General features: G+C 32.3%; 4 protein-coding genes across 4 annotated transcripts; 3 read left to right on the top strand and 1 right to left on the bottom strand.

The window, feature by feature from the left end:
• Positions 1-1,971: 1,971 nt before the first annotated feature.
• Positions 1,972-7,663, bottom strand: LOC145617865 (anthranilate synthase alpha subunit 2, chloroplastic-like). Its single transcript, XM_081672620.1, has 11 exons — positions 7,371-7,663; positions 7,074-7,258; positions 6,388-6,577; positions 5,179-5,330; positions 4,682-4,797; positions 4,344-4,590; positions 4,202-4,258; positions 3,799-3,951; positions 3,530-3,610; positions 3,362-3,448; positions 1,972-2,597 (listed from the first exon to the last, which is right to left on the bottom strand). Exons 1-11 carry the CDS (start codon positions 7,567-7,569, stop codon positions 2,274-2,276), a joined length of 1,791 nt encoding a protein of 596 aa, XP_081528746.1. The 5' UTR covers positions 7,570-7,663; the 3' UTR covers positions 1,972-2,273.
• Positions 7,664-12,358: 4,695 nt separating this feature from the next.
• Positions 12,359-16,068, top strand: LOC145617866 (large ribosomal subunit protein uL10-like). The gene is made up of 5 exons (XM_081672621.1): positions 12,359-12,704; positions 12,854-12,922; positions 14,887-14,985; positions 15,081-15,473; positions 15,750-16,068. Exons 1-5 carry the CDS (start codon positions 12,435-12,437, stop codon positions 15,894-15,896), a joined length of 978 nt encoding a protein of 325 aa, XP_081528747.1. The 5' UTR covers positions 12,359-12,434; the 3' UTR covers positions 15,897-16,068.
• Positions 16,069-16,435: 367 nt separating this feature from the next.
• On the top strand, positions 16,436-20,208 carry LOC145616507 (large ribosomal subunit protein uL10-like). The gene is made up of 5 exons (XM_081671243.1): positions 16,436-16,801; positions 16,919-16,987; positions 18,988-19,086; positions 19,194-19,586; positions 19,873-20,208. Exons 1-5 carry the CDS (start codon positions 16,532-16,534, stop codon positions 20,017-20,019), a joined length of 978 nt encoding a protein of 325 aa, XP_081527369.1. The 5' UTR covers positions 16,436-16,531; the 3' UTR covers positions 20,020-20,208.
• A 645-nt stretch (positions 20,209-20,853) lies between these two features.
• On the top strand, positions 20,854-22,320 carry LOC145616173 (uncharacterized). The gene is made up of 3 exons (XM_081670868.1): positions 20,854-21,154; positions 21,249-22,148; positions 22,292-22,320. The coding sequence occupies exons 1-3, from the start codon at positions 20,854-20,856 to the stop codon at positions 22,318-22,320; spliced, it is 1,230 nt and encodes a 409-aa protein (XP_081526994.1).
• The last annotated feature ends 290 nt before the right edge of the window (positions 22,321-22,610 follow it).

Here is a 22,610-nt window from a genome sequence, read left to right as displayed (position 1 = left end):
GCGTTATTTGGTATTGTTACATTATAAATGATGGTAAAGGCTTGATATCGGATGTCTTTGTGAGGAAGGTTACATTGTAAATCGTCTGTGAGTTATTTGACTTATTTGAGTCTGAGGTGATTATGCTGCATAAGTTTTTATTAGGATTGAGGAGCTATTGAATGCAAAGGTTTAATCTGTGAGCTATTGAATGCAAAGGATTGAGGTGAGTATGCATATTTGAAGTATTCTTGTTGCTTTAGAGGAAAATCCTTTGGAGGTTATTATACAATGAAGTATAGGAAACAAATAACTTATTTGTTACCAAGTTACCACTTAGTTGAAGATTGAGTTAAGGAAGTTCCATGAAGAAGTCTTCTTGCACGTTGCTGGTGTTTTGGTGTTAATTGGTCGATTATGTGTTTTCCATGAGGTTCATCTTGTGAAGAGAATTTGTTGAAGCAAGGCAAGAGATCTTTAATGAATTATATCCTCCCAAGGATGTCATTTGATCAGGATTGTCCTGGCTTTGTTGCCATTTTGGAGTTTAGAGTAGAGAAGTTTGTTGTAGAAAGCTTGGCATATTCATTTTTTGTGTCTTACTCAAACGTTCCTAAATACTTTGTATTAATTTTTAGAATGCATGGTGTGCTTGTGCTCCCAAAATAATTAACTTCAAATTAACGTCTGCATGGTCTTTGTAGATGTACCGGGACATTTATTCCTTAGTCAATCCATTGGAGGGAAGGTAGTGATTTTGGTTATGAAATGTCTGGTAGCAGTTTTGAGCTTTGAATTACTTTTTTTAATCACCTATTGTGTACAGGATCGTATATGTTCAGTGGTATACTTCATGTTTTACCTATAATCTGTGATTAAGTTCAGATTCCAGATACCCCTAATTTTTACAGCTCTTCTATTAAAAAAACTTCTGGCATGCATTTTACTGCCTTAAGTGTTTTGTAGAGGTGTTCTCATTTTAAAATATTCGCCTCCTCTTCAATGGATATAGGAAAGGGACAATTTTGGCATTGGCTCAATTTGTTCTTGACAATATACGGCGGAGTTTTAGTGGCATAATTTTGAAGAATAGCTGCGAGTTATCCAAAAAAATTAATACCAGTGCTCTTGTAATTGTGTTATTTAGGGGGGAAAAATTGATTTTAATGTACGTCTACATTGGTTGATTTATAGTATGCAAATGGGTATCATAATTAACACCCAAAAGAGAAGGGATATCTACAATTCATACAATCATACTTGCATCCATACTTGTTGATTGTAAGCAATTTATTAATATCAGCAATTTAAATGAAAGAATATTATATGGTAATTAACCAAAAGAGAAGGGACTAATTCAAATCATTGCATCTCTAAACCATATTTACTCTATTGACCTCTAATGAGCAACAAGATTTGAAGGTACTCTGAATTCTATAAATAGTTAAAAACAAGTTGCGGTAAAACCTCAAAACCCGGTCTTGAGCAACACATTTGCACTGAGGCTCCAATTAGTTTGACGGAAAAATAGAACTTTTTGAAGGAAAATACTTTTTTCAAGGAGCAACATTTTTGCAAACTTTTGTTTTGATTGGTTAGTCACAAGAAAATTAAAATGAAAAGAGGTAAGGGAGATTGACTTTCACCTTTTGTAAAACAAAGGAAAAGAAAAACCATTTTATCGTAAATGTTTTAAACCCACCCAACTAACTAAACACTTGATGAAAGTAAAGCATGAGAAAAAAGAGACCAATTCATGCAATTAGTTAAGGCATTGTTTGGCTTTGTTTTTTGTTTTTAGTTTCTAGTTTTTTTTTTCAAAAAACAAAAAACCAAAAACAAGAAATAAAAAAAGGTGCTTCTAATTTTCTGTTGTCAGTTTTCAAAATTATCATGATTTTAATAAGTTTGACTAATTTTTGATTTTTTATGTAACATATATCATATGATTTTAAAAAACAAAAAACCAAAAAACAGAAAACCACAGTGATGTCAAACGAACCCTACAAAAAGCTTGGATTTAATTTACTGCCAAACGTTTTGTGCAGACAATGATACATTAACTTCTATCTATATCAACATACAACACAAAAAGCCTAATTCCCTCCTCCCTAAATTCATAGCACTAAGTCACTAATGCCATGCACATTTGAATATGCATAGGTAATTTTAACATGGTCTTTACTGCTGTGATTTCCATCTATTTTAAAATGGTTAACACTAAACAACTACCTTTGAAGCCAACACTTGTTGCAGCTTCAACATCAAAAGGCAAACAAAAATACACCATCTTTCTATTCCCTCTCCAAGAAAGATGACTCAGCTAGATCAATTGCACGAGCAAGGCCAGCAGCCTTGTTTTCACACTCTCTTTGTTCGTCTGCAGGGTCACTGTCAGCAACAATGCCAGCCCCAGCTTGAAGGTGGGCCACCCACTCTCTTCTTCGAGCATCCTTGTATGAATACATTGTATCATATCGCGTTGCAGTTGAAAACACCATAGTTCTCAAAGCAAGAGCTATATCCATGTCACCAGTGAATGAGATTCCACCAAACCCTCCACTATATGGCCCTCGTCTATTGACTTCAAGCTGATCTATCAACTCCATAGCTTTAACCTGTTCATTGTGCCAATGGACAATAAGCATACAGAGGACACCTCAAAACAATATAAATACATATGGACAAATGTCATTGAAAGAAGCCAGACTTCAACATAATACTCAAAGTGTAACTCAGATGGATTCCCATAGGGGCTGAGGCAGTAAGCATACATGTCACACTATTACACATACACAATATACTAAAACAGACGATGTTCAGGATTGTCTGTCCCAAAAAGATTATTTCTAACCAGTTAAATCAAATGATGAGAACCTTAGCATAAAATGGTACTTGATTTCAAGACTCCTCTAAACCTGAGAAATCTAAAAACAAACTAAACTACTAAACAGTGTATAACTTCTACCCTAGAAATACCACGTATACTTCTACACATAATTCTTCAGTAATTTCTTTGGAGAAGAGGGGGGGGGAGGGGGAGAGGGATTTTCAGATCAGATTTGGAATAAAAATAGAAGTTTCACAAAGATTTCTTTTTCAGTTACACAGATTTTTCTGGACTACAAAATTTATAGCTGCCTACTAAACAGATGATTATTATACCTTTTCAAAGTCTTGATACACAAAATGAACTAGACAACCAGGCAAGACAGCATTCCACAATCAATTACATGGAAAAGCTGTCCAATAACTTTTAACTCACATATTTGGTAAAAAAAAACTTATAACTCACATACTCAGACAGACATCAAGTATAGTATCATTATACAAAAGAAAAGAGGGATAGGAAAGAGAGGCAGACGTAGAGTAAGATGGGCACCTTTGGCGCTCCACTAACTGTCCCAACAGGTAAGGCAGAACGCAAAACATCCCAACTAGTTAAATTGTCAAGCATTTCCCCAGTCACCTGAGAAATAATCAAAAGATTAACAAAACTAAAAGGAAATAAAACAGTTTGGGGGGAGGGGTTAAGGAGAGATTTACTCACTGTAGAACTGATATGCATCACGTGAGAATACCGCTCAATGTTCATATATTTTTCCACATTTACAGAACCAAATTTAGAGACCTGTTTGAACAGTAGTCATCAGATTCCAAATCATACATATCATATTTAGAAAAAAATAAGGAGATTTAACATGTTATTCCAAAAACAAAAATAACACTTGTATTTTGTTAAACTATTCACAGTGATTCACACAAGTTAAATTTGAAAAAAAATATATAGCAGTGGGATATAGAAAAAAAAAAAAAAACCTTTCCAACATCATTCCTCCCCAGATCAACCAACATTATGTGCTCAGCACATTGCTTTTGATCATTCAAAAGCTGATTTTCCAGCATGAAATCTTCTTTTGGTGTTTTTCCTCTTCTGATAGTTCCAGCTAAAGGCCTGTTAGTGATCTTCCCCTGCAATATGCACATAGATATAAAAACATTGATACAAAGTCTATAATGGAATTAAAATGGCTTCTAAGACACATGTGAGAACTAGTACACTAACTATGATACAGTATATTAGTACATCACTAGAGAAATTGATAATCAATATACACAGATTCAAATGTTAACCAGATACCAGCAAAGGGAAAGATCAAGTAAGCATTGAATGAGCAGAGCATTTAACTAGAAATGAAATAATAATATTAACAAAACTTACTTTTTTGACACGAGTCAAAATCTCAGGGCTTGAGGCAACCAAAATACACCCTCTTGCCTGACATGTAACAATGGATGAGAGATTGAAAGGTAAGCAAAAGGGTGGCCATAAGAAAATATATAAAAATAAAGGTAATACATGCCTGTAGATATCCCATATATGGACTTGGGTTAACTATTCTCAATGCCCTGTATACTTCAAATGGATCTGCAAACGTTCGTCTCTCAAAACGTTGACTTAGTACTATTTGAAAGATATCACCAGCCAAGATATGTTCCTTGGCTTGCAAAACAGCTTCTTTGTATTCTTCACAAGACATATTTGACGTCTTGAGAGTACTACCAAACAGGCGAGTCTGTAACTTTATGGAGCCAGATGGCAGCCTTGGGCTGAAATTTACAAAAAGACAAGCACAACATATATAAGAAGACAACATGTCACGATATTATAATTCGCAAAAATCTTGATGAATTTACTCACGTTACTATGTCATGCACCCTTGATAGCAAATACTCTAGGCGGTTAATCCCATCTTTAAAAGCCTCCTCTGCAGAAGAAAAGCGATCCACACGAACCCAGTGTATCACATATGCTTTCTGAGGTCACAAAGTAATCCTATGATTAGTGACTTAATATTGAGGAGATACTATAATAGTATAGTTGTCCTAGTTTTTTTTCATATAAACCCTAACATATGATTTGTTTTTAATTTTCTTTTACACCTATCACCCCTAACCCCAATCAAAAGCAATGTCAAATTCACTTTTATAACCATTACAGCTAGATAATTTCACCTAATCCTTGCTATTATATCCATTATCTTTGTTCAAGTACATTAATTCTTCCATATAAAAAAAAAATAAAAAAAAATTCACTTGTTTAAGACTACCAACTTCAGTTTAAAATAAATACAATGATTAAAGAAAAAAAACCTTGTACAGCCATGACAAGTGCAAAAGGAAAAACATAACGCATACCTTCTCCACATGATCAAACACAATGACATTGTCATATAATCCTAGATGCATGTCAGGAAGGTTCCTGTCATCAGGAGGTGAACTTGAAAATGGGAGCTTCTTCTTCTCCACATAACGAACTGTGTCATATGAGAAATAACCAACCCATCCGCCTAACCAAATAACAAAGCAACATAAAGTCACATCCTTGCACAAAGTTGCAGACATCAAAATACTCAATATGAACATACTTTTAGCATAGGTTCTACTCTATACTCCATGATAAAACCAAATCCCTACTGGTAATGAAGAGCATTTACTTAGTCAAGATAGTAAAATTTGTTATTTTTTGTAGATAATAGATTAATTTTCATCACCTTACATGCACATATAACATAGTATTAATGGAGTAAGACATTTGCATGATGATGCCATATCATACAAACTGCTAGTTATATATAAATTACACAACGATAAAATCAAGTAAAAATAGGGAGCTCAACTAAGACTACACAATAATGTTCACAGTTGTTTCTTAAACCAATGTAACAGAATTATGCTATGCTATAACCGAGCACAACAAACCTCATAGAAGAGGATCACACGTCATTTTAAGTACGTGAACAGACAGCAATAATTGTGTATGTCAATGCAATTATGTCATATATACTTGGAAACATATATTCCTTTTTTTTTCGGTAATAAGTTACCAATATCCCAGGCCACGAATTGGTTGCACGACACGCTGACGTTTCATAAACAGCAACAACCACCGTAACTTAATCAAGAAAACGACAATATTCGAATAAAGTATAATATGTTTGCCAAATTGAACGCAAAAACTCACTACTAGAAAACCGTTAATGAGTACATAAATGCGTACAAACGTTAGCATCACTCCAAGTAAACCAATCCCGTCATGATGTAAATAATAATTGAGAGATGATTGGTAGACATCTCAAGACCTTAACCCATAGATAACTGTCTATTCACGTACTTCATATAAATCCAAGAATCAGGTCATTAATTTAGTCTTACACCCTCTTACAATCAGAATTACAGATAATAGTCATAATACAGCCTCTTCTATGCATAAAATTATCACATCACAGCATTAAGCCAATAACATGTTGTAAATTCAGTCTAAAGATTAGAATAGGTATGCAATCAGTATATAATCAAGTAATATCAAAAACACCGTAAGGGAGCAAATCATTCAGATTCACTCACCACAAAAGACATCAGGAAGCTCATCAATCAGCTGAGGCTTCCATTGCTCCATAATCTTCCTTGGGACATCCATTGGATCTTCGACAAACTCCTCAGTCCTCTTCCCTTCATGGTGATCCATCATTGTCACCAAATTCTCTTTCGCCACAATTTCCATGCTAGGCTGAGCCCCAACAATACTGTATCGTCCCTACAAAGCCCAATACCACATCAACTTCACTATAATCATCCTTGAATTATTATGTAAAACAAGTCTTTTCAAGTAAATCAATAAAAATAAAATAAATTAAAAAAAAATATAAAGCCTCATTTTTTTATTTTTTTATTTTTTGAAACATAAAGCCTCATTTAAAAAATCATAATTTATTACAAAAAATTCTACAGTTTTATAGCTTCTGCTGTTATAATGAATAAGAACATCTAGAGCTGGCTGACCAACCAACAATTTTTTTTCTTGCTTAGTCACCCATCATGCACATTAACTATTATTAGAGCAAATTAATTATAAGAAACACAATTCCAATATTAATTTTACTTTACTCATTTCAGCTCTTCTTAATTACTACATGCAAAACATGTGATTGATTAAGACTCAAATCGACAAAAAAAAAATAATTGAAAGAAACAATTGAAAGCGAAATAACAACAAATAATTCAAAGAAAAAGAAAATGTGATTGATTGATACCACATGAGAATTCAAAAAACCAGGTTCAACAGCCTCAAACAAAAAACTAGGAGCTTCTCTATCATCCTCCTTCACCAAACAACGATAAGCCAGAACCGGAGTCAAATGATCGGAAAAAATACATCGATATAACGGAATTAAATTCCCGTCTTTCGCAGCTTCAACGAATTCCGCCGAATTCTTCACTGCATTGTTCAATCAAACAATCAATTAATCAAAAACAATCAATTAACCAAAAAATCAAAAAAAAAATCAAAAAAAAAAAAAAAAAAATTAATCAATTAATTTGAAAATTACCAAGCGAAGGAGAAGAAACAGCGGAGCAGGAGAGAGAGCGGCGAAGATGAAGAGGTTGATTGGAGCGTCGGAGATGAACGGCTGGGAATGAGCGGGAGGAAATCCGACGGTGGTGATGAGGAGAGAGAGGAATACGAGGTGAAACAGCTAGGGCTTCCATTGATGATGGTGTTGAAGAAAGCAGAGAAGAGAAGAACATTCAAAAGAAGAGAGAAAAATTGGAGGAGAGAGAAAGAAGAAAGAAGAAAGAAGAAGAGAAGAGCCGACAAATAGGGTGGTCTCGTATGGTGTTATATTGTTACAAAATTCAACTGAAAACACTCAAAACTGTGATGTAATGACGACTGACGAGTTTATATTTTGTAAGGAGAAGAGGGATTTTGCCTCATTTTCTGCTATTTTTTCAAACAACACTGTGAGGTTCTCATCATCCATAGTACAAGTATTTATTTTGATTGATTATGTTTTTAGGGCCCGTGGCCCTAGTTTACTTTATCTTATTTTTTTGAATTAAAATTATTTTTGCTGAATAATAATTATTTTACTGAATTGAAATTAATTTCACTTAACTGAAATTATTTTTGTTGAACTAGATTTATTTTTACTAATTTTCTGTTTTATTTCTTTTTTAGGTGTACTGAACTGAAATTATTGTTATTGAATTACTTTTGCTTAACTAAACTGGACTTAATTTTACTAAAATGAAATTCTGTAATATTTACTGAAGGAGTTAAGTTATTGAAATAAACTTTCTTTTATTGAATAATATTAATTTTACTGAATCGAAACTAAATTTTTTCTGAATATTATGTTTTTATGGTAAAGAAAAAAAGTTTGTTTTTACTTTGTACCATATTGATCACATATAATTGAGAAATAATTTTTGCTTGGAAAGTATACGGAGTATTAAGATATGTTATGAAAAAATATATAAGGTTATTAGTTTGTAAAATCTTATGTGAAAATGTTTTAATCACTATACATTGAGCCAAATCTAATAGAATCTTATGTGATATTTAATTGCCTAATTTTCCATGGGCACATATGCATAAATAAAGCATAATGCACAATAAAAGTAAAAGGTTCTTATCAAATAAAATCATTCTAATAAGTAGAATGAGAATTTTTCTATATTCAATCTAGATAAATGGAAGAAGTTTATAAGTGTGTGCTACATACATATTAAAAGAAATTCGTACCCAACTTTGGGGTGCATTAGAAGCAAAAGCTTGTAATGTTTGAGGTGGTCCTTAAGGATCTTCAGCCCGGTTTAATTTGAGGAGTTGTGTGGTGTGCTTGGTCTCAATTTGTTCTAGACAAGCCTTAGTAGCTATAATCGTTGTAGTTTGTGTTCCTTTTCGATTTGTTGTTTATTTTCTTTATGGCTTCCACCTCTCTTACACTCTAAAAAAATATTTTACGTGGAAGGACTCTAATGGTTTTGTGTCCGAATTATAATTTTAGTTGCACATAAATTTGTAATCTACTTTAAATACCTAAAAAATGTACTTGACGAATATAAATCTTTTTTATTTGTTATATCCCGGGCTTTCTTTTAAAATAAATAAAAATAAAATTAGATGATGAAATTAAGGTGTGAATCAAATTATACCAAACTTAAAAATCCCAAATCAAATGGGTTTATCATTGGAAATGACCCGTTCCAACCTGAATGACAAATTGACAATTACCAAATTAGCAGACACCACACGAGTCTAATTGGCGCTACAAATAGTGAAAAGACATTGGTTCACCGTCCACCTTACTATTCTTAGCTAAATTGATCTGGTTGCCCAATCAAATCAGGCCTAAGCTAAACAATAGTGTATCACTATATATGGCTCGCTACGCCCAATCTAATCATATCATTATGACTGAGCTTTCAGCCCAAATTCATCACTGTGTAGTGTGGACCATGTATTTTAGGCTTATATTGTTTCAAAATAAATGCTCATCTGTGTTAATTTAGTTTAATTTACGGGATGTTCACATTTACTTAATTTTAATTTTAGTTTAGTTCAGCTCCAATCAGTTCAATTCAGCTCTTAATTTCATCTCTCATAAAATATTTATTTCAGCTCAGTTCAGTTCAATTCAGCTCCAATCAGTTCAGTTCAGTAAATGTGAACAGACTCTTATTTAAGTTGATGCTCCGTATTAACTTATTTCGGAAATAAATAATCTAATAATAACATGTAAGAAAATGTTGGAATGATCTTCAACTATTATGTTAATATATGTTACATCTATTAAGAAACTAATATAATAGTTGAAATAGAATGGTGAATTTTAAGTCATTCTAGAAGCTCCTTGAGAAAGCGTTATTTGGCACATATTTGGTTATTTCAACATTACATTTTCTCCCAGTTACCAAAATCATGATGTAATAGGTAACTTCAATAGTGTTACTACTATATGCGAACAGTTTAAAATTGTACTCATCACAATAAACTAAGATGTAAAATCATAATACGTGAACCGACCTCGTAAATTGTAACATTAGGAATTGTGTTACAACCATTTAAAAAATGCATACTCAGTTGCAAGACCCAAACTATACAACCTTAATTTCACTTAATATTGCAAGACTTAGGGCTTGTTCACTTCAACTTAAATTCAGTTCAATTCAGTTTAGCTCTAATTAGTTCAGCTTCTAATTTCCTTCTCTCATAAATATTCATTCTGGTTCAGTTCAGCTCCAATCAGTTCAATTTAATAAATGTGAACAAACCTTTAATTTAGACCATGACATAGTTGACTCAATCAAATAAAAATTTAACGAGCAATATTTATCTATCTCTGTTAGATAAAGTGACAATAAATTTTACACTACTCAACCTTAAACTAACAAATTTATAATCCAAAGGCCACATATGACCTTGCTTGACTTTCTCACTCAAAACCAAATTGAAATCCCCAATACATACTCATTTGATTTGGTAATCCATATCTAACAATAGAAGTTGATTTTACCTATTACTCTTTCCATTTCGAAATAATGATTACATTTTGCACTAATACAACCATCATTTGAAAAAGCTCCTAGCTGGGTCTGTTCACATTTATTGAACTGAACTGATTGGAGCTGAATTGAACTGAACTGATTGAAGTTGAACTAAGCTGAACTAAAATGAATATTTTATGAGAGAAGGAAATTAGGATTTGAACTAAACTGAACGGATTGAAGTTGCATTAAAGTGAAATTAAGTAAATGTAAGAGCAAGATTAGCCCTGAGTCTTAAGACTCAGGATGACATCATCATTTTTTGATTTTGTGATCTTAAGACAAAACTTTGTTTTTTAATGCATTTAAAAAGCTAAGTCTTAACAAAAAGAGTCTTGAAAACTCAAGACTCAACTTAAGACTCAACTATATACACTAACACAGTGTTTTCCCTATATATACATCAAAACACGGTGTTTTGATAATAATATTTTTTTTTTAGTTCTTTAAATACATTATAATTTATGTACATTTCTTAAAAAAAAAAAAAAAAAATGTATGTACGTTGTTTTAAAAAAAAAAAAATGTATGTACGTTGTTCCAAATTTTTTTTTTTTTTTTTTATAGATATGAACGTTGTTTTTAATTTTTTGTATACAAAAATCATGTTGCTTGTTTTATGTTATCTTATCTTGTAGCAAAAAAAATATTCATACATACCAATCATGATTTAACAACGTTTGATTTCTTTCAAAAAAAAAAAAAACGTTTGATGACAATTATCTATCAAAAATATATTCAACGTTTATCAATTTAAATTATCCTATTTTTTTGTTATTGTTGGTTGGTTTTTAATATTTATCATGTATGTACCTAGTCATAATTAAACTACTCTATATATGTATTATAAAAGCTAAATATCCTATTGATTTTATTATCATTTATTTGTCTTCTTTAAAAGCCTACCAAAAATATAAAGAATGTGCAATATTATAGCTTTCTCTAAATATGGATCTCATTCAAAATTTTGATTTGCAATCTTTTATGAACTTGATTCAAAACAATAAAAATAAAAAAATCTACCCTCACGATCAATGCAAAATTCCCAACTCCCTGAATTTTCTAGCCAACAAGGGTTGGAACATATTGAGGTACAAACTCCTCCTACGACTACTCAAGGCCGAAAAAGAAAATCGACTCTCTGGACGATTAAAGATGACTTCAAAAAAAATATATTGAAATACATATGTTAAAAGACAAAAAAAATTAATAAATATTCTAAATAAATCTAAAATAAGTCTTAGGATTGAAGAGATAAATCCGATTGAGTCTTAAGGAGTCTTAACATAATTAAAATTAAAAAAAATAATTAAATTTAATATAAAATCTGATATGGAAATTAATCAAAATCTTAAGACCAGACAGGGCTAATCTTGCTCTAAATAGGCCCTAAATTGAATTGGTTGCAAAATTTATACTCCCTCCGTCCTCAAATGATAGTCCCTTATGGGCAAAAATCACGGGAATTAAGAAACTTAAATAAAAGTAGTAGAATTACATTGAAAAAATAAATTTACATTGGGTATGTAAAATAGTAGAGAGAGAAAGTAATAAAAGTACATTGAAAAACAAAATTTACATGGGAGAGTTAAATTTGCACAAATATTGTTGTAGTTGGAGGAAATTTTGATAAAAAATTGATATTAATGGTACTTGAAAAAAGCAAATGAGACTATCAATTTGGGACTAAAAATAGGCCATAAGGGACTATCATTTGGGGACGGAGGGAGTAGAAGCCCAATAATGAATCTTCATCGTCAATCAAAATGACTGCATTATCAGCCCAAAATCATATATATTTTTTTTTGGTAAATAAAAATATTACTTCCAACCCTCATAGTAAGGTTTTTCACCCATTTAAAAAATCACCACGTTTTACTTCCATTAAATCTCAACCGTCCACCTCATCACAAATCCACAAAACCCTACTTATAAAAATCCACAACTAAGATTTCACCCTTTTCATCTTCCCATTTCCCAACTTTCTTTCTTTTTTACCATTTTCTCTCCTCCATTTTTTACAACTCTTCTTCTACATTTGATCATCATCATCATCAAAAATGGCGGTTGGAAAAAAAGCTGCAAAATCAAAGATGGAGAAGAAGGAAATTTACAGTGCAAAGCTCAAACGATTGATCGATGAATACTCTAAAATTCTTATTGTTTTTGCTGACAATGTGGGTTCGAATCAACTCCAGCAAATTCGTCAAGGTTTAAGGGGTGATTCCGTCATTTTGATGGGTAAAAATACTTTGATGAAACGTGCTCTTAAATCTTACATTCAAGAAACTGGTAACAACACCATTGAACCTCTTATTGGCCTTCTCCAGGTATTTACTTATTTATTTTATAAAAAAAAAAAAACCCTTTTTTTGTCTGTAAATTTTCAAAATTTAATACAGTATTTATTATTATTTTGAATGTTATGATGATGGATTTTGATTTTATTTTTCTGGGTTTTCTTTGTTTGAATTTTCAGGGGAATGTTGGTTTGATCTTTACTAAGGGTGATTTGAAGGAAGTTCGTGAGGAACTTGGCAAATACAAGGTATATTTAAAATTTTGCTAGGGTTTTTACGTTTAGTTTGAAGCAATTATTTCATATTATCTCTGATTTCTATTTTTTTTAATAAATTTGTATTTTATGTTTGAAAGAGCTTTTTAATTTTATGTTTGGTACTTTTATTGGGATAGTTTTCAAATGGCTACAATAAAATTGTGGCCATTATATTAGATCAAATCTTAACCATTCATCAAATTTTGACTAATCCAAACCTTTCATGGGATGACTTTGTGAAAAAAGAAAAAGAGAAAAAAACTACTGCACGTTTTTTCGGTTTTTATCCTTCAATTTTACTATGTACTTTGCTTTGCTCCCTTCTCCTTAGAAATCCCATCTTGTTCCAGATCTTCCCAGAAAAATAATTAAGGCTAAGATTCAATTCGGTTACGGCGGACTTATCATTTGCGATTACTTGTTTCTGAAAGCAGATTACAATAATTGGGAAGATGATCGAATGTTTAATTTGGGTGGGGAAAAAAAATCCAATTATCTATCCTTTGTTAATTCTTAATTATATAATCAATTGTGTTTACAACATGCTTACATATATATTTGATGGAGATGTCCTTTGTTAGTTTGTTTGGAGGAAGAGAAACCATTAATGGCGAAAACCTTTTTTTTTTCTTGCGTAAAACCATTTTATTTTAGTAAAAAATAAACTGTTTTTTTTTTCAATTATATTTTTTATGTCAACTAATTACATGGACGGACTAGATTGATCCCAGAACTTTGAAGGGTCAAGATTAAAATTAGGTACAATAGCTACATTTTTATTGTAGCCATTGAAAAGTCTTCCCTTTTATTGTTAGGATGAATTTACACGTTATTGTGAGTTTTGACGTATAAATCTGATGTCACAAGCTAGGATTATGAATGCATAATTTAGATTTTGTTGATTTAAATCATTCTTTTGTTGTGCATAGCATTCATGAATAATCACATGATTCACATTTACAATTTAGTATGAATGATTTACGTTGTTCCATGTATATAACATAAAAATTTTGTGTTTGAATATTTTTTATAAACCACATTGCTACTGGTTGATTTAAGTAGATTGTAAACGACATTATTTACTTGAGAAGTAATAACAAAATTAATAAGAGTATATGATTATATTTTTGAATTACAAATGATTGGAAGAAGTTGATGACTATTTTTCCACTAGATTGAGTCATTTAAGGGAGTAAATTTTATGCAAAATTGGTTACAAGGTGCCGTTGACATTATAAATAATTCATATTACCTTTTAGTTTTTTTTAGCTTGCTTATCGCCTTACACTTGAGACTTGACATTGCCCTTGTGTTGTTGTGTACATGGGTTGTAATTCATGCAGAGATCGCTTCGGTTTATTAGGTGTTGTCTAGCATTAGATCATGTAGTAATGTACCATCTTAATTTTGATACATAATTCTATCTAGCCAGTCTTCTCAATTTCGATTACAAAATCTTGGAAAAGTATGGCCTTGCAGTTCACTATTACATGCGCCTTCATAACTAATTTATGTGACTTGAGAAAATAGGAGTTGAAACTTAAATTGTTGTCAAGATACTATCTACTAGCCCACTACCATCAAATTGATGTGCCTATTTTCTCGTCCTTGATTGTGCAAAATCCTCTAAATAACGAACTTTTAGCTACTTAAGAGTTAATAATTGGCTAAATGACAATTCTATACGGTAGGTAACTAATTGAAAGTTTTAAATACTACGTAGTTAAGGATAATAACTTTATTTTCTATCCATTTCAAAGTTAATCATATGGCTTCATTACATATCTGTCTTTTTTGTTACAAGTTGATCAGTGCTTAATTTAAGTGTAAAAGCATGTATTTCTTCCAAGGAAAATCACAATGTCCAACTTTTTTTGAGCTTTAAAGATGAAAGATATTTTCTTCATGCATCATATGATCTAATGTTTTATGTTTATGGCTGTTATTGGTTGTAGGTTGGTGCACCAGCTCGTGTCAACCTCGTTGCTCCTGTTGATGTTGTCATACCACCTGGCAACACCGGGCTCGATCCATCCCAAACCTCCTTTTTCCAGGTGAATTTGATCCCTTGAAGTTCAATTGATTTTGAAGTTTTCCAATTTAGTATTCTTCTTTAACCTTAGACTTTTTTTGGTTTTTGGTTGAACAGATTCTGAACATCCCAACTAAAATTAACAAGGGTACAGTCGAAATCATCACTCCAGTGGAGATCATTAAGAAGGGTGACAAAGTGGGTTCATCTGAGGCTGCACTGCTTGCCAAGCTTGCAATCAAGCCCTTCTCTTATGGTCTTATAGTCACCAAGGTTTACGAGGATGGTTCGGTCTATGATCCACAGGTCTTAGACTTAACTGAAGATGATCTCGCGGTTAGGTTTGCTTCTGGGCTTGCTAATGTCACTTCACTAGCTCTCAGTATCTCGTTCCCCACCCTCGCAGCTGCCCCGCACATGCTCATCAACGCCTACAAGAATGTGCTGGCTGTTGCTGTTGCTACTGATTACACTTTCCCACGAGCTGAAGAAGTGAAAGAATACCTCAAGGTTGGTTGCTTTCTTTTTCCTATTTGGTAATTGGTATGCATATATTTGCTTGATTAACCTTCAAACATATTCTTTGTATCTTGTTATTTCGAGGAACTCCAAGTTGATCTCGGGATTAGAGTAAAACTATAAAGTCCAATTCTCTTTTTCTTTTCCAAAATTACCCTTACTTTTAGTAAAAGAATACCCCAAAATACCCCGGCATTGTTGTTAGGAGATGTTTTTTTTAAAAAAATTATTGTTCATTCACTCACTTTACATTTTCAATGTGAACAGGATCCAAGTAAGTTTGCTGCTGCAGTAGCTCCAGTGGCTTCTTCTACAGGCGGTGCTGCTTCAGCCGGCGCTCCAAAGGAGGAGGAGAAGAAGGAAGAAGCAGAGGAGTCCGATGATGACAACATGCTTAGCTTGTTCGACGATTAGGGTAGTTTCCTTACCACGCAGATATCATTAGCTAAGTATAATTTTCCTTAGGTGGCCTAATTTCATGTTTTTGAATGTTGAACAAAACTTCTATTTTGTTTTCTTCCTGTTTAGCCTGCCTACGTGTGATCTGGACTTTAATTAATCTACTCTTGAAAACTATTTCATATCATGTACTACAAAGTACGGAGTAGTAAATTTTTATTATCGGTAAAAACTCGATTTATCTATCAGGTAAATTATTCACCACTAATCGCGAACCGGGTAGAAGTTTGGATTTTAATATCATTTCTGGCTAGCCAATGAAATGAGGCCGAATTTATAAATTTGGAAGGCTCAGTCATTGGCCCAATCCAAAAGCAGTATTATATTTTATTACAATTTTCAGCCCAAAAACTAAATTTAAAAAAGTAATTAAATTAAATTAATGATTAAAAGTGTACAACATTAATACACCTGATCACAAATCTCCACGTTATTCCCATAAAATCACAACCGTCCACCTTTACATAAACCTATAAACCCTACTTATATAATCAACCATTCATTCATCATCAATCATCTCCTACATTTTCAACGTTTTCTCTTTATTACTACTCTGTTCTTGTTATCTTGATCATCTTCATCTTTCAAAAATGGCAGTCCTAAAAAAAGCCGCAAAATCAAAGATGGAAAAGAAAGAAAGGTACAGTGATAAGCTCAAAAAATTGATCGATGAATACTCTAAGATACTAGTTGTTTTAGCCGATAACGTCGGTTCGAATCAACTCCAACAAATCCGTCAAGGTTTAAGAGGTGATTCTGTCATTTTGATGGGTAAAAACACCTTGATGAAACGTGCACTTAAGTCTTATATCCAAGAAACTGGTAACGAAACTATCAGACCACTTTTGGACCTTCTTATGGTAATTTTTTTTAACCATTTTGTTGTGTTATTTCTAAATATGATTATTATAAATTATGAACATGAATTGTAATACTATATAATTAATTTTGTGGGTTTTTTTTGGTTTGATTTTCAGGGGAATGTGGGTTTGATCTTTACTAAAGGTGATTTGAAGGAAGTACGTGAAGAACTTAGTAAATACAGGGTAATATATTTTTGTTATGGTTATATTTACGTTTAGTTTAAAGTTTTGATTGTACAAAAAATGTGATAGCTATAAATCTAGTGTGAAAGTTTGCATAAAACAGGGAAATTTTGTAAATTATATTTTCCGTACATAACAAGTTAGCATGGTTTTCCTTGCTTAGTTTAGTTTTAATGTCATATAGGCTAAAAAAAGTAAAAATTATGTAAATCAGCTGAATTAGTATCAATCTATATTAGATTTACTAGATATCTGTTAGCTTTATCTGTTCTTATTTACTATGGTAATTATTCTAGTGTAAAAGTCTTAAGCTTCTTATCCTAAGTACTAGCTCCATTGATCTATAATGTGTTGCCAAAAAAATTAAAAAAAAAAAAATAATAAAATTAATGCCTCAAATTAGCTAGCTATGTTATGAAGTTATAACTCAGTAAGGTTAATAAGTTTTCCTCAATAAATAAAATGTGATGTGAAAAATGATAGAATATACACCCGTTATTCATTCTAGATAGATCTGAAGACACTTTGCGCAATTTCAATCTTTAAAAATGTCCTTAAGTTTATGCGTTAGCTTAGGTGTTACAAGAATAGTGGAGTATCATATTCTTCGTAACTTTGCTTTTGCTTTATTGTGTAACATGGTAGTGGTCCTTTTTGTGGAGTTAGCTACAATACATCAAGTTTTTATTGGTTGTTATTAAAAATATTAAAAAAAAAAAAAGGTGTTTATTTAACTAAATCATGTTTATACAAGTATACCATGCTAGTTATATCTTAATGAAAATTTTAATACGGAGTAGTTAACAAGTTATGTTCTTGAACTACAATTTCTTGTTGTTTCTTGTTGATTTGTCGTGCTCAATGAATGTGAAAACCCGTGGCTTCATAATTACATACGTCATATTTTCATCGACGTGTGTAATCCATATGGTTTGATAAAAGTTGTGGCCATTGTCAAAAAAACTAACTAGAACATTCTCTACTATTGTCCAAATTATTTTAAAAAATTAAAATTTAAAAAATATTCAAAAATAAAAATAATTTTTTTTTTTAAAAATGTGCTAATATAACGTTGCTACTATTTACCTGTAATACCTAAATGTTGTCTAAAGTTCTCTACTTTCATTATGAAGTGTCTAGTTGTCTACTTTCCCATGAGCTTTATGATAAAGGGTACAAACTCTTAATTTTATGTATATCATAAATTGCTAATTGTTAACCACATAAAGCTAAGTTAAATTATAATTTTGTCTTTTCCTAAAAAAAAAATATATATATAATTTTGTCCTTTTACTTATTATCTAACTAGTTGGATCGGAAGGGTCAAATAGTTTAGGTTAAGCAATTTTAATTACTCCCTCCGTTCTAATTTGTTAGTCCCATATATTATTTTGGGCGTTTCAAAAAGATCTACCCAAATTGAATGTATTCTACTTTTAACTTAATTTTTATTTCCTATTTTATACATATTAAATTCTGTTTGGTTAAATTCATTAATTGTAAATTGATGATATGACTCTAAGTAAAGAAATTATTCTCTTGAATTATGCAATTATGTTTGACAGTTTCCTAAAAAAATCAAAAAAATTTAAAGAAGACAAAATTATTTGTGAATTGTTTTTGACTTTAATGTTAGATTCCAAATATTTTTCTTTTCTTATTTTATGTGATTGATTCCATATGGGACTATCATATTGAAACGGAGGGATATTTTTTTTTAATTTGCATTTTACCTTTGTTATGTATTGTACTTTGTTACTAGTTCAATTACCTAAAGTTTTGGCTTTGGGCGTGGTGCTAAGACTAGAGTTCAAATCTTGTCTAACGTCATTTGTCATTTACTCTAATTAATAAAAATTAGTATCACCCTTTTAGTGTCGTCTTTACTATAATTTGAGTGGTAATAGATTACTAGTTCATGAGAACAAGTCAATATATTGTAAACTAACTGTTGATGGTTCTTCATCTATATGGCCTTATGTTAATGGCTTTGATTCTAGGTCGGAGCTCCAGCTCGTGTCGGCCTCATTGCTCCGGTTGATGTTGTCATTCCACCCGGAAACACTGGACTTGATCCCTCTCAAACCTCCTTTTTTCAGGTCATTTTAACCCCCTTGACGTTCACTTGAAGTTTTTTTTCAAGTTTATCAGTTTTATGTATGTTATTAGTCTTATCACCTTAGACAACTTTGTTTCTGTTTGTTAGATTCTCAACATTCCAACCAAAATTAACAAGGGTACAGTCGAAATCATCACACCAGTGGAGATCATTAAGAAGGGTGACAAAGTGGGTTCTTCTGAGGCAATGCTTCTAGCTAAGCTTGCTGTCAAACCTTTTTCCTATGGTCTTGTTGTCGAGAAGGTTTTCGAGGATGGTTCAGTCTATGATCCTCAAGTATTAGACTTGACTGAAGATGATCTCGCCGAGAAGTTTGCTTCTGGCCTTGCTAATGTCACTGCTCTCGCGCTTAGCATCTCTTTTCCTACCCTTGCAGCTGCTCCTCACATGTTCATCAATGGTTACAAGAATGTGTTGGCTGTTGCTGTTGCCACTGATTACACTTTCCCACAAGCTGAAGAAGTGAAAGAATTTCTTAAGGTTAGTTGCCTTGTTTTTTTCTTTTCTTGTAAGTATGCTTGTTATTGTTTGATTAACCTTAAAAACGAGTTCTCATTAATATGAGGAACTCCTAATTGATCCCGAGATTGGAGTAAAACTAAAAAGTTCTAATCTTTAATTTTATTTTTTTATTCCGAAACTACCCTTATATTTAGTTAAGGAAATCCCCATAATACCCTGGGATTGGCCTTAAGATTTTATTCCCTAGTAATGTTTATGGCTCGTTTATGTTTCACTTACATTTTTGAGTATGTAATGTGTGCAGGACCCAAGCAAGTTTATCGCTGCAGCAGCTCCAGTGGCTTCATCTACTGGCGGTGATGCTTCAGCCGGTGCTTCTAAGGAGGAAGAGAAGAAGGAAGAGGATTCGGAATCAGATGAAGATAACATGCTTAGCTTGTTCGACGATTAGGGTACCACGCGGATAATGAAATATTAGATGGTTGCATGTTTTGTGTGTGTTGAGCATAGCTACGGTTGTTATTCGTGTTTTAGTCAGCTTATGCTAGTGACCTTGCTTCAACCATTCACAATTTTTTGAACAATATAATTGTGTTATGGTTAGTCTATTAAAATAATTTGGTAGTAGTTAATTTATTAATATTGAGCTGGCCATTTATATGTTATATCTATCCAATTTTACAGTGTGTTCTGTGTTGTACTATGTTTATGAATTCTGTGCCTGCTATTGTTTTGTACATTTTAAATCAAAAAATTATGGTAGTCAAGTAGTCTTTGCTGTTTATTAATAGTATAAGTTGGACTGTTGAGTATAAGATATTTTGTAATATTTTGTAGGTTTGTATAGTTGCTGACTAGGATAGAGTTTGTTAGGCTTTCCCGGATTTTAAGGAAAGTTGTTAGAAGCTTTCATTCTTACTGTGTAATATTTAAAGGCTGATTTCTCCATTAATGATAAGATTATCAAAATTACACAAATTTTCTCTTGTTCTACAGATTTTCTCTCTCTATTTTCTCTCGTTTTCTTCTCCGAGTTTCAGATAGTTCTGAAACTTCACATGGTATCAGAGCAAATCCTGGTGATTTTGTTTTGGATTTCCTAAATCTGGAGTTTGTTGATTCAATTGAACAAATTCTTTGATTCAATTGTTCCTATTTTCTTTGATTGATTACGATTTTCTTGATTGCAATTGCGATTCTGATTGCGATTTGATTTTGTTGATTTCTTCGATCTTCGATTCTTTGTTTTTCTTCATCTTCTTGAGTTCTTTTGAGCTTCATTTTAATGGCGCCTGAAGTTTCTTCTCAATCAGTTAATACTGGTGTGAACTTCAATGATCATTACTTCCTTGGCAATGGTGATCATCCAGGTATGCAGCTTGGGAATACTGTTCTTACTGGATCTAATTTTGTGAATTGGAGTCGAAGTGTACGCATGGCGTTGATTGCGAGGAACAAATTGCAATTCGTGGATGGAACACTTCCTTCTCTAGGTACTGATCATGCTGATCATCAGAAATGGTTGCGTAATGATTACATGGTTATGTCATGGATTTTAAATTCTATTGATAAGAATTTAGTTGAGAGTTTTATGTTTGTTAATTCTTCCTCTGAGTTGTGGAATGAAATTGTTGAGAGATTTGGACATAGTAATGCACCTCAATTGTTTGAGTTCTGCAGCTCAAAATAATGATAGTATTGCTGAATACTATGGTAGATTGAAGAGATCTTGGGATGAATTGCAAGTTCTGGAAGGATTTCCAGATTGCTCTTGTGGTGCCTTAGCTAAGTGCAGTTGTGGTATTCTTAAGAAAGTTTTTGATATGAATCAGAGAAGGAAGTTGATGCAGCTTTTGTCTGGACTTAACAAGAATTATGATCAGGTCACAACTAATTTGTTGAGTTCTAATCCTTTACCTACTGTTAATAAGGCTTATCACACTCTTCAGCAGATTGAGCAACAGAACAAACTCAATATGACTACTACATCCCTTGAGATGAGTGCTTTGCATGCACATTTTCATGGCTCCTTTCAACCTAAGGTGTTTCCTAAGCCTGTTTATCAGCAGAAACCTGATGTTTCTAAACGGCTTAAGAGTGATCTTATTTGTAACCATTGCAAGAAGAGAGGTCATAGTGTTGATGACTGTTTTAAGCTCTATGGAGTTCCTGAGTGGTATACTACTCTGAAAGGCAAGGGTACAGCAAGAGTGGCTGCAAATGTCAGTGTTGAGCCTGGTATTCTTGGGAAGCAACCTATGGAGACTTCTATTTCTCCTCGAGTTTCTGGAACAGGACAAGATTCTGCTGCAATGTATTCTGAATTCTTGAAGATGGTGCAGCAAGGAAATTCTCATATGGATAATCCTTTATCTTCTGAGGTCAATTTTGCAGGTATCACTATTGCTTCTAATGCTGATTCTGTAGCTATTGATTATGATAATACTTGCTGGATAATTGATACTGGTGCTACAGATCATATGACAAGTAATTTGAGCTTATTTGTTTCACATAATTTGCTTAAAAATCCAGTTAAAGTGGGATTGCCAGATGGAACTATTAAAACTGTCTTGTATGCTGGTAGTATATGTTTAACTCCTCAAATAACCTTGAAACATGTGTTATACATCCCTGATTTCCATCATAATTTGCTATCAGTAGGAAAACTTCTTGACCATAATCAGCTGTCTGCTCATTTTGAAAGAGATTTTTGCATGTTTCAGGACCTTATTTATGCAATGTCAATGATTGATTACCCTATTTTACCCCGGAATATTATTTATTGGTGAACCTATGCCCTACATCCTTTTATATATTATTTTCTCCCTATTCCTACTCTTTTTAGTTTAGTTTCATATTCAATTTTAAATATTGGTTACTTAAATAGTTTAGATTATAATAATAAATTAGGAGTAAAAAGACTAGTTTCCCTGTGGAGATCGACCCTACTTCCCTATCTACTTTAGTTAGTGAATTAGGTAATTATTTTTGATTAGGGGATACGACTTTACCCTGTCAATAAACTGTGATAAAATATGCACT

The sequence above is a fragment of the Chenopodium album genome, chromosome 26 (genome assembly GCF_948465745.1).
Source record: "Chenopodium album chromosome 26, dcCheAlbu1.1, whole genome shotgun sequence".
NCBI classification, from domain to species: Eukaryota; Viridiplantae; Streptophyta; class Magnoliopsida; order Caryophyllales; family Amaranthaceae; genus Chenopodium; species Chenopodium album.
The sequence above is the reverse complement of the archived record's forward strand: the minus strand, read 5'-3'. Positions and strand labels throughout refer to the sequence as shown.